The sequence below is a fragment of the Zonotrichia albicollis genome, chromosome Z (assembly GCF_047830755.1).
Source record: "Zonotrichia albicollis isolate bZonAlb1 chromosome Z, bZonAlb1.hap1, whole genome shotgun sequence".
In the NCBI taxonomy this organism is placed as follows: Eukaryota; Metazoa; Chordata; class Aves; order Passeriformes; family Passerellidae; genus Zonotrichia; species Zonotrichia albicollis.
This window is the reverse complement of record NC_133860.1, coordinates 39,323,373-39,335,696: the sequence shown is the minus strand read 5'-3', so window position 1 is coordinate 39,335,696 and position 12,324 is coordinate 39,323,373. Positions and strand designations below refer to the sequence as shown.

Genomic DNA, 12,324 nt, shown 5'->3' with positions numbered 1-12,324 from the left:
TTGTTTTTAGTAGAAATTGAATAATTACTATGTAACAAGGTCTGCCAGTGAGAAAATTATACTATTGAGCTAACAACACACCACCAAAAAAGGCAGGTATTCTAAGAAAGACCAGTGTCCTAAGAAATATTTGAATATACAAAATACATTAAAACATCTCGAACAGCTTCTTGCAGACCACATTTTACTGAAGAACATTCTTAGTAACTGGGATATTTGTTTTATTATATGGAAGACAAAGAGCTTTGTGCTGAAAGACTGTTTGGGAAATTTTTGTTTTCAAATTTGAATGTGTACAGTGTTTATTTTGTGATGCACTTTGTTCATTTTTAAGCTTTCTCAAAAAATATTCAGTAGTCTCATAAATATTTGTATTCAGTTATTACTGTAGAAAAGAATCAATTATTGCATCTGTAGAAACCTCTTTTTTCTTAATTTAAAAGTTTGAAAGTATTTTATTTTTATGACAAGATATTTTCCATTGCCAGGTAGCTGATGGTACTTGAAATTTCATGTTGAGTGCTCTTACTTGTGAATACAGGGTTTACCTAAAATTTAGAAAACTATAAAAATCAATTTATTACAGAAGGCCTTGAGATGGTATTGGTATTGTCTGCATGCTGATGTTTTGTTTAAAATGCTGTTTTCTTTAAATGTTTAAAATGTTTTAAAGTTTGGGTATAACTTTAGCATTTGTAATAATTTATTGTTTAAACATAATTTAATTAATACTATTTTGCTTTTGCTTCTACAGTCCATACAGTGACTCTGTTTCTTAATATCTTTGGATGTTTGGCCTGGTTTTACGTTGATGCTACACGAGGGGTTGATTTTGGATTGAGTATTCTCTGGTTCTTGCTTTTTACCCCATGTTCTTTTGTCTGCTGGTACAGACCACTTTATGGAGCTTTCAGGTAACAACTTCAGCTTGACTTAGGATATTTAAAAACTTGTCAAAATGCATTAACATTCGAGAATTTGCTTGATTATCATGATGATAATCCTTTAAAGTGCTTTCATTAGAAACAAAGAGTATGTTTGCCATTAATTCGGTTGTCGAATTTGAAATACAGATGGCAGTAGTTAGTAATACCATGGAATATCCTTTAAAGTATTTACCGTTTTTACCACAGACATAATATTTGTCAGAAATCCTTAACTTTGTTGAAGTTAGTAAGGGCTGGTAACAGTTGCAAACAACATTCTCTCATTAAATCTCTGTTTCTACACACCAAGAATTTGAGCAGATTAGTAGTCAAGAGTGAGTTAATTTTTTTCCTTCCTGAATGAACTTCATTAATAGCTACTTTTAAAATCTTGTATTTTTGTTATTTTAAGTGATAGACACTTACTGTGTCTCTAATTGAAATAGCTTGAGATTCTTAAGAATTAGTAGAGCAGGTATATATTAGACAAACTAGTATTTTTCCTAGTCTTAGCAATCTTTGCAAACTTCAGAAGCATAAGGTGTGTGATTAAGAAGAGAATGATGTGTTTGCGTCCAAAATTAAACTTTTTCTTAGTGAAGATCAGCATGTAGAGATTTTAAGTCCTGTACTCAGGAAGTTTTGGTTTTGTTTTTTTTTTTTTTTACATTGAAGCGATTCATCAATCTTTTAATGATGGCCAGAAGTTGCAATTAACTTTGCCATTTAGACTACAGGAAGTGTATCTTTTTGCTAACCAGTGAGGTATTGCTATACCCACAAACCTTCGAGGAATCATATAGTTTAACTTGCATTTCTTGTCTAATAAATCTGTATCTTTTCTTAGAAAAAATTGTTGGTTGAGGAAGGAAAACTCTACTTGCATATTCAACTTTCAGTCAGTTGCTCAGCTGAAAATGAAATAGTTATTGAACTGAACTGTTTGTACAGAAATTACAAACTCCCTTCTTCAGGAAGAGCTGTTAAGGACAAAATCTCTTTTTGTGACTTAAATAAATGATTTCTGCTTTCTTTAGAACTCTAGTAGGAAGCATTTCATCTAGTCAATGTTTTTGACAGTAGTAAGTTGAGTCTTCACTGAAATTCTGCCTGTACATTTATATTTGGCTCATTTTTTAAAATTTATTTTCAGTCTTTGTAAGGCTGGCATTCTAGTAATTTACCAGGAAATGTATTTTGTACATTTTACTTTAAAATAACAGCTGCTTCACTATTCTGGTGTGCCGTGTGTTTCAGTAATTCCATATGAGATCTTCTTTCCTTTCACAATTAAATATTCTCTTCCCATACTGCTATCACTGTGAACTTCACTGTGAAAGTGGTGCAGAGTGCAAACTTAAATGGTTAGTTGAAGGGTCCTGCTCGGGGCTGAACAAAACTATTCTCACCTTTCTTAGAGATGCAGGTGGCAAAATCACTATATTAAAGAAAAAGAGCAGTTCTTGTAAATAAACACACTAAAAAAACACAGAATTGCTGATACTTCAGGTCACTTGATAAATGAAAGTACTTTTTGCCCAGTTAATGCAGTAAAATGTTAGATTGGTACTACAGAATATGAATAAAAAGAATGAATTTTCTGTCTGCTTTAATCTTTTTTTCCCCACCTCTTTCAGGAGTGACAGTTCATTCAGGTTCTTTGTGTTCTTCTTTGTATATATCTGTCAGTTTGCTGTACATGTACTTCAAGCTGCAGGATTTCAAAGATGGGGAAACTGGTGAGTACTCTTGTTTGCCATAGTGTTGTACTGTCTGTAAGACAAACACTCTTACTTGAAGTAACAACTGGAATACAGTCTATGTTTTCAGAGGAATAATCTTGTGTTCACTAGAATGTTACATTTAGCTCTTAAAAGAAAGCATTTTTGGAGTGCTCTTGACTAGGAGCAGTGGGTGAAATGTATCCAAAGAATGTGAGGTACTGTTATTGGGCTACTCAAAGTTTTATCCTTCAATTTAAACCACTTTGAACTTACTCTTTCTTACACTATCTCCTCTATTTTTGTGGTGTAAGGAGTTATTACTCATTCTGTATTTAAGGTAAAGGAAAGCAAAAATTTAGACATCAATAATATATTGTTTGCATATTTTTCATATCATTAGGTATTTTTAGTTATATTTATATACTTGCTTCTTATTGAGAAATTTATGGCTAAAATTTGTAAAATATATAAGCTTTTACATGAAGCTTGTATGTATATTATCTTTTTTTTGAGTCTTTGAGGTCTAATACTTAAATTTTACAAGGAGAAACTATGGGGAATCAGTCACTGTCCTTGAAATAAAGGAATTAACTAAAAGCAAGGTTGTAGTAGCCAGCTGGTAACACGAGGAGTCATGAATGGCAGTGCTGTAGTTGGGTAATGACATTTCCCTCTATCAGTACTTTTTGCTGCAAACCTCCAAATATATGGAAGGCAGACAAAACAGTATTGCTTTAGAATTGTTATGTAAGGAAAGAGCCTGCTTTTTTTACTTTGGAATCCTCTATTGCTTATTCATCCAAGTCTGGGAAGTGTGCTTTTAAGCATACTTGGGGAAGAAGTATTGAAATTAGCCAGATAATCAGAAAAATCAGGAAATCCTAATTATAGTTCAGATTTTGGGGTTTTGTGGTAGATTATAGTGGGATACAGTGGATATCAAAGCAGTGTGAAGCAGGTAGGGGACAGTTTTAAGGTTTGGATTTACATAATTTTTTGCTAGGGTTTTTCTTTTGTGTTTTTTTAAATAACGTGGAAAAATCTTATTCATCTTAATGCATGGGTTTGGTTCATAAGGCAGCCTGCTTTTTAAATTTTCAGGTCCGAAACTGTTGGTTGTCTGTTGGTGTTTCAATTTTGAACAATGGGGAAATGCTTGAAGTAGATACTTATTTAGCAGGTTTTTAGTTCATCTGATGCTCTCTACTTAAAAAAATATATTTACCTTAGTTGGGAAAGCATCACTGTGTGGATACAATTAAATGAGTCTTCATATAGAAGCTGTGTATGTGTGGTATTCTGTTCTGTATTTATAGAAGTTTAAAACCATCTTTTTAGGGATATTTTCTCATTTATGAATTAATGTAGTCTTGAATCAATCTGAAATGACAGTTGAGAAGCAGCTTTCTAATTTCTCCACAATTTTGCTCAAGGACAATAATATTTACAACAACTTTTCATACAGTTTCACTGCATTTTCTGTGAAAAAAGTGGAAGTTAAACTTTAAAAGCATATCATAGAACCAGAATATGCTTGTGTAAAATTCCCATTATTTTTCTTTAAAAATACTCAAAATGGTTAAGAACCAGGAGGTTATGAAATTTGTTTTGGTGAGGGTATCTGAATAAATAGTTCATGGGCTGTGCTAGTAAAATTTGTTATTTCTCCTTCCTTCAGTGGATGGATTTCATCTCTTACTGGACTTAATAAGAGTATTCCTGTTGGCATTATGATGATAATCATAGCTGCACTTTTCACAGCATCTGCTGTTATCTCACTAGTTATGTTTAAGAAGGTAAGTTACTTATTATTCCCCTCTTTTGTTTCCTGTATTTGATTTGGATTTTGCTTTCTGTTTTGAGAGAGGTACTCTTTCACAAAGTAGTGGGGATTAAATTACATTCTTCAAGGTGAGCCTTGCCTATTAACATTTGTACAGTTTTGTTTATACTGGTGTGGAGGTACAAAATGCTGTTTGTACAATGCAGGTATTTTCTGCAAATGGGGAATGATAGCTCTGAATTAGAGAATCTGAGAGGAAACCCACCACAAAGGAGTAGGTGAAAGCACTGGACACTGTGACTGTAGCTGTACCTGCCAGGTTGTCCATCAGGCACAGAGAAGCTTGACTGAAATGATTGCTAAGTTACAGCTCTTACCAAAATCATTCCCATTAAAATCAATACAAGAGAGAGATGCTTAGCACCTCAGAAAACGATTTTTATTTCTCTATCTCTATTTTTTAATATTTTATTGCCAGCTAATGATGCAGGAGCATGAAAACTCAAGGAAATAAACTCTTTCTCTATGGTTACTTCTGGTGAATTTCCACCCAGAATATCTAAGTATAGATACTGATGCAGTAGTAGTCATTGAGATAAATGTAACTGAGAATTCTGATGATGATGTCCTGGCTGGATTCCAGTAATTCAAGCTCAGTTATAGTTAGGTTTAAGGATTTTACACATCATAAATTATTTTGACGTCTTCACAGTAAACTAGAAATTATACATGTGTGCCTGGAGATGTCCTTTCTTGTCTTCTGTAGAAATACTCTATAGATGAGAAGAAACAAACAAGAAAAAAGTATGGTGGAATATGCTTTTACTTTTCTTATCAAAGATTCTTTCAAAAAATCTGCATATTCATATATGACTTGGTTTATCTTTATGGATGAGAAGTAGTCACATTTATAACAGAGAAAAAAAGTTATGTTAATTTTCTTGCTACACTGGAATGAAAATGTCTTCATAGTATTATTTAACAACCTTTTTGTGACTTAACTGAGTGAAAAATAGCATTTGAGTTTCAATACTTAGATAATTGGAAGTTAATCAGATTTTTTTGTCAGGTTTTGTGGTTTTTATTTTGTTACATACCATATTGCTAAGAGTGTTTGTAAGTCATATTGTTTATTCCTCTGGTTATTAAGCAGAGCTATTGGTCATCACACTAGTTCTGCAAATGTGTAACTGTGTAATATGGATATTTTGAAATTTTTAATATTCAGTCAGAGTGTTGCTTACTCTTGTTACCAATCAGAGTAACTAAAATGTTTCTAAATATTGTTGTAAAGAAAAATTCACCAAATATACATCACATATTTTAGTGACCATGATGAGACCCCTCTGAACTTGCAGATAATTACAGGTAACCCCCGCAGTCAAATTGTGAGTGCAGCAGGACAATGAAAAATTCAAAAGTTTGTGGGAAAAATTTCCATGTTCTCATCTCTGTATTTGCTCAAACACATGAACAAGTCACATTTCCCCACCTCACAGCTCTGCTTTGCGTTGAGACTTTGCTGTTGCTCTGCTAAGAAATGGGAAGCATGGCACCACTTTCTCAGTGCTTTTCCCCTCCGCAGGTGCACGGGCTGTACCGCACGACTGGCGCGAGCTTTGAGAAGGCGCAGCAGGAGTTTGCCACGGGAGTGATGTCCAACAAAACGGTACAAACTGCTGCGGCCAATGCCGCCTCGACAGCTGCCACCAGCGCAGCCCAGAACGCCTTCAAGGGTAACCGGATGTAGAGAAACAGTCACCCCAGTTCTCCTCAACTGTTCTTTATTTCCCAGTCACTTACTGTATTCCCTAAATGCCTAGATCAAAATCACACAGCATGTTTGTTTCTTCTACAGCTGTGCATGGGTTAAATGGGAAATGGTTGGTTTATTCTATTATAAATTTATTTATTTTAAGAAGAAAACCAATTTTTCCCCTTCTTTAACGTGTTGAATTCTGCAGTGTAAAGCTTTACATATTTTATGGGGGATAAATAATTCCAACAATTGGCCTGAGAATGAACTCTGGTATATAATGATCAAATCAATGTAATAAGAATCTAGAAGGTTTTTTAGCAATTCACACCATTTTTTTTTTTAAGTTCAGGAAAGCAGTTTGGATTAATGATTTTTTTTTGCAAGAACTGACTTCCCTATTTCTGCCAAAAGAAGTGGGGGTAATAAGTGGTCAGTAAGAAGTGACTGAGAGATAGAGTAAGGTTTGATTATTGTTTTTGCACTTTCAGCAACTGCTGGGGGTCAAATACATGTAAGGCAGAGAGTATAAATTCTTTTCCTGTTTGATTTTGTTTTCTTTTTATTAGGTAAGTCTTTTGATATAAACCTGTAAGTTTGCATGAATACTTTTGAGTTACCTGATCTTTTTACCTGTTTAAGTAGTGTTTTGGTCCAGAATTTACCTGTGCCACTTTATAGCATTTGTTTATATGTATTTCCATGGAGTATTCTCTACCTGTGGGAAATTACTATGGGGTATAAACATTCTCTGTAATAGAATAGTTCAGTTTAAGGAAGTTAACTGGTGATTTCAATCACAGAGCTAAATGGTTATGTATTTGCTGTTTTTAACTTCAGTATTCACATATCCCCTATCCCTCTTCTATGTGTCGTGGTATTTTTATTTGGGATTTTTTTTGTTAGTTTTTGTTTGGATTTTTTTCAAGTATAGATTTATGTTTAACAGTGGTACTAAATCTCTATCTTGGACAGTCACTCTGTTTACTGCCTGTCCAAAACACTATATATACAGTATTTAATTTTCTAACAGGTATATTGTCTAAAACCAGGCTCTTGAAGCAATAGCATTTAGCAGATACTTGAATGAATTTTAATATTAACTCAGCCATCTCTGTGATGTGATTTAAGCTATAGGAAAAAAGTTTTTAAACTATTTGGATTCGGCAAAGGGAGAGATGTTTATCTTTATTAAAGTTAGATTTTAACTCATTGAATTGGAGGCCTAAGAGGTTAGATTGATGCTGTGAAACTAACAATCCATAATGGTACACATACCATCACAATGTTTTAGAATATAATACAGTCAGGACTTGGTATATTACGAGTTTCTCTGCTTTGAAGACCTTACATTTTTGGATTGCCTCATGAGACTTACATACTTACACAGTTTTTCAAACTCTTCCAGGAAATGGAAAAATTACATCCCATAACCTGTGTAAGTACACACCATGGCTGAAATTAATTCAGCTCTTAAGGTGAATCATAACACAGCATAAAGTTCTGAGGCCCCTCCACATTCTGAAAGTGGACTGAATTTCAATACACTGTATTCTGTTTCAATACACTGTATTCATAATAACAGAAGTTCATTTAAAAAAATACTCCCCTAGCTTAATCTCTGAATCAGTAATATACTGGTAGCATGAATTCTTCTATTAGTCTCCTTTCATTTACTAAATTCTTTAAACCACACTTGAATTTGAAAAAGTGTTGTAGTGTCACCTATGCTGAAGTTCACATTAATGAATATACTTGCTTAAATATTCTATCTAACAAGGCTGTTAAAAATGTCATAATAGTGGACATGCTAACATTGAACTTAAATTTGCGTGGAATGTTTTTTAAGCTTTCCAGATTAAAGTCACTGTCTTCTGCTGAGACTGGGGGACCATCATTCTAGAAGCTATATATCAAGATTATTCTTTTCATATTTTAAACTTAACTTGAGGGTTGTATCTAGGAACTCTGCTATGGATTACTTTTAAATCTAAATTTTGGTATCTCTTGGATTGAAATCCTAGGAACATCATCCTTAGAATTTAACTGAAGTTGAAGATTGCATAATAGCATAGATTACCAGAAAAAAAACACCAAAAACATTAGGAATAAAACCTGAATTTGACAGGTAGATTTTTTTTCTCAAATGTTTGAAGGGTCTTTGAGAAAGCATATGTAATGTTGTGTGTATAAGAATTGTTGATTTGTAATATCATGGGTTGAATGTACAGATTTAAGCCTTCTGAGTGAAATTCAGGGTTGTGTCACATGTGAATTCTTTAACACATGTGAATTCTGTGACACTTAGCAACCCAAAAGGGAGGAAAAAGTTTGTTTAGCTTTGATAACAGAAGGCTAAAATTTGTTAAAAATATTTTGTATCTAACAAAAAGTAGATTTTGCAATCTCTTATTAATCAGAGTATGGCGCCCACTTGAGTTGTCTTTTTGTAGTATTGTGACAAACAGTACAAGGTATGAAGTTTAAACACTGGAATGTCAGTAGTCTTTGATTTGTAATTTAGGAGTTGTTTTTATTTATCTGAAGATGTTTGTATATTTTGTAAATTACTAACAATGTTCAGCCATCCTGGTGAATGTCATGGTTCTGTACAAATGCACTTCTTCTGTCCCTCTGTTGCATGTCTGGGTAGTTCAGAAGTTTTGTATATTTATTGTATTAACACAGTGTCATAGAATAAAAAAATACTTTTTTCCTAGGTGTTTGCTCTGTATAGTTTTGACCAATAATGGGGATTTTTCTTCTGACAGTCAGGGTGATGTGCAAGGAGGATCTATGTAAAGTCTGACTTGCTTTTTATAATTCTGTATATAGATGCTGTATTTCTGCTGTATGAAATGGTGAAACAAAATGTCCACTATCAATAAATCTGGTTATAGAGAATTAGTCTACTCAACTGTTACGAAGAAAATTCTTAAAATACTTGCAGTTTACCTTCTTGTGCTGTAAACTCACAAGGGTTAAAATTAAACATGCTCTGTCATGACTGAATGGAATTCTACAGGTATTAAGTGACTCTTAAAACATTATTGAAAGTAAAATGAAGTTGCTGAAAAAAGTTTTGCCTTGGTAGTATTTATTTTCCTAATTTCTGCCAGTGAATCAACATTTCTGTGTTACTGCCATCTTGCTCTTTCTTTTTTTTTTCAGTCACTAGCACAATCTGTTGATTTTTTTTCACGTAATGTCAGTTGCAGCACCTGCTCTCTAGTACTCGTCTTACTACTGGGTTTTTTCTGAAGGGCTGAGTGACTTCATCATCAAATGCGATGTAGGTAAGTTTGCAAATGCGTGATGCATATTCATGCAGTGATACAGTGAACAGTGCTCTGAGGTATGGTCAGGATTATTTTGGGAGATGGCAGACGTGTTTTTGAACACATTTTCACATGCATGCATCAGTCAGTATTGACATTCTTCATCCACTTGATCTTTGTAATTTACAGATCTAGAATGGCAGTGTCAGCAGACTGAAGGAAGAGGTTTTGTACTTTCTTGTAAATGTAAGCATGGTTGTGCCATATGATCCAGTCATGTTTTATGTTTAGAATTATTACACAATTTTAGTGCTCTTCGTGGGATGTAATTCCTCTGGTTTGCTTAGGTTACTTCCCTCAAGAAGTTGTAAGCATGGAGTTGGAAAAGCATCCACACACTGACAGAAAAGCATGGGTCAAGAGAACTGTACTTAAAAGTACTCAGTGATACTTGTGGGAAGATATTTCTGCCCAAGGAAAAGGCACACACCTAAAAAGTAATATTCTGGTTATTAATCTGTAGTATGGCACAGTAGGTCACATAATTAATTAGGTTTTTCATTAAAACATGTATGAATTAGTTTGTACTTTTTTCCTGCAAATTAATTTTATGTCTGCAAGTAGCTTTTATTTTCATAATTATGAAAATCAGGAAAATTGACAAAGGTAGTAGTGCAGATCTAGCTCAGCAGCAAAAGCCAGTGAAACTTTATACAAGGATTAAACTAGGTACGATGTCACATGATACTGAGAGGAAAAGAAAAAAGGCATTGATAGGGATGTGTAACTTGTGGCTCATGCTGCCATACATTTTGTTCTGGAAGAAAAAATTCCAGCAGTTTAACGGAAGAATATACTGCTCAACTAAAATAATGCTTTTTGTTGGATGAAAGTGATTACGTGGAACGCTTGTGGTTTCAATAATCTCTCAATACACTTGGAGCTTCCTGTTGACTAAGAAATGAGTGTATGTGTATATATATATATATAAATAAGTGTACTGTCCTGCTTTTGGTGAGTGCTCCTTCATGTTCCTGTTACATTACACTCAGATGTGAAGGAAAATACTTCCGTACAGAGGAGCTGCTCTTCACAGCATCGAGAATACCAGGTTTTACTTTATATCCATGATTTAAGAAGGGAAACCTCCATCTTGAGAGGAGAGATGGGAAGTATTTGGGACTGATTTTTATTAATAAAGTTTGAGGCTGTATTAGTTAAAACAGGGCTGGTGCAGGCCTGGAAGACAGACTGGCCTCAGTTACTTGTGGCGCTGCACTTGGCTTTTCTGCTCTGTGACCCTGTACAGCTGGAGTTGGGTAGGCAATACTGGCTGGAGCCCAGACCACTGTACAGAACAGCTGCCTCTGACCACTGGTGCCTCTGTGGCATCAGCTGCCCTGCCACTGCTCCAGCTGGCAATGCTGCTAGTAGATTTTATCATGTTTCTAGCCTAATTAAAGAATTGTGTATGTCTGAGCTGTAGTCATTGTACACATGCCAAAGCATGGTTGCTGTTTTTTAGTGCAGAAGTGTTGTCTTTGCTGTGGCTGTATTTTTTAGAAGAATGCATGATGTTCTTTTTAGAGGAGCACATGATGTTTTCAAAGAAAAAATCCATATCCTGGGTTGGGCAGTGGGGTGACACTTTTTGCCCAAGTTAAGAGAACAACCAGAAGTTGTCAGAATACAGAATCATGGAATCAATTAGGATAGAAAAGACCTAAATACTCCTGAGATCATTGACCCCAGCCTAAGACCTATGTGATTAAATCTAGCATTCTTTTTCTTTTACCTTGGTCAGACCATGTTACTGATCCCACCACATCTGAGTGATACTTTAAGCCAGATATTGATTCCTACGCTCTCATAATTTCACTGCTATGAAGATATTCCAAGTAAAAGGCATTTGTTTGAAAACCAGCTTTCAGTGAACTGCAGAACAAGACAACATCTTTATATTCCTGTCAATCTGATAATAGACATCCACTTAGTGATTACTCCACTATTCTAAACCCAGCTGGAGCTTGGAGAATAAGTTACAAGAATACGGAAATGTGTAACAATACACACAACTGCAGACCTGAACTCTGTGCTACTGCCAACTCCATTAACTTTACTGAAAAGGGAAGGTAATATTTTTAGCTGTTCAGGTCAGTACTTCATAATTTCTTTAAGCAGTGTTTTATATTTGGAGACTAAGTGCTCCATCTATACCTGTTTTGAAATTCATAAACTGATGGTGGTAGTGGTGCATTCAGTGGCATCTATCCCCTAACTTCTGGACTATAGGTTTCTAGATGTTCCAAGCTGTAACTAAGAGCTACTTCTCTGAAGTCAGGAACTGTTGGAAGTGTAATTAAAAGACACATGAATAATTATATGTAAATTTAATAGAAGTGGACCTTTGCAACTGACAAATAAGTGACATGCTGAGTTTTCTTTAAACTACTGAAAGCCGTGCTCCTGGTCCTGCCATTTGACTGGCGTTGTAACACTTTCTCTTGTGTTTGTCACTTCACTGAAAGCTGAAAGCCAAAACACACTGTGGCAAACATAATTTTAAAAATCTGTGTATGATGAAGCAATATTTGTTTTAGAACTGTTACTACCTTTTTTCATGAAAAAGGAAATGCAGTGCTTTAGTTGCAAAATGAAACACATTTTGTCAGAGCTATATTCAATTAGAAAGTCTCTTTAATGCAACTGTATTGTATAACACATAGTTACAATTCCAGATCACATACTTCTTATCAGTAAGCAATAATAAGTGTTTAAGTCAGATGGGAATCTGAAATACATCATTGGACTGGGATCTTAAATGCTATTAAAGCTACAATCAAAGCTCGCCTTGGCT

The 12,324-nt window shown here is 34.5% G+C and overlaps 1 protein-coding gene across 1 annotated transcript in view; it reads left to right on the top strand.

The window, feature by feature from the left end:
• The window catches only part of SCAMP1 (secretory carrier membrane protein 1), a 38,315-nt gene extending 29,214 nt beyond the window's left edge, over positions 1-9,101 (top strand). Inside the window, exons 6-9 of the mRNA XM_005492128.3 lie at positions 755-914; positions 2,564-2,665; positions 4,329-4,446; positions 6,019-9,101. Of these exons, the coding sequence (XP_005492185.1) occupies positions 755-914; positions 2,564-2,665; positions 4,329-4,446; positions 6,019-6,183 (545 nt within the window). The 3' untranslated portion in view covers positions 6,184-9,101. The remainder of the gene's footprint in view (positions 1-754; positions 915-2,563; positions 2,666-4,328; positions 4,447-6,018) is intronic.
• The last annotated feature ends 3,223 nt before the right edge of the window (positions 9,102-12,324 follow it).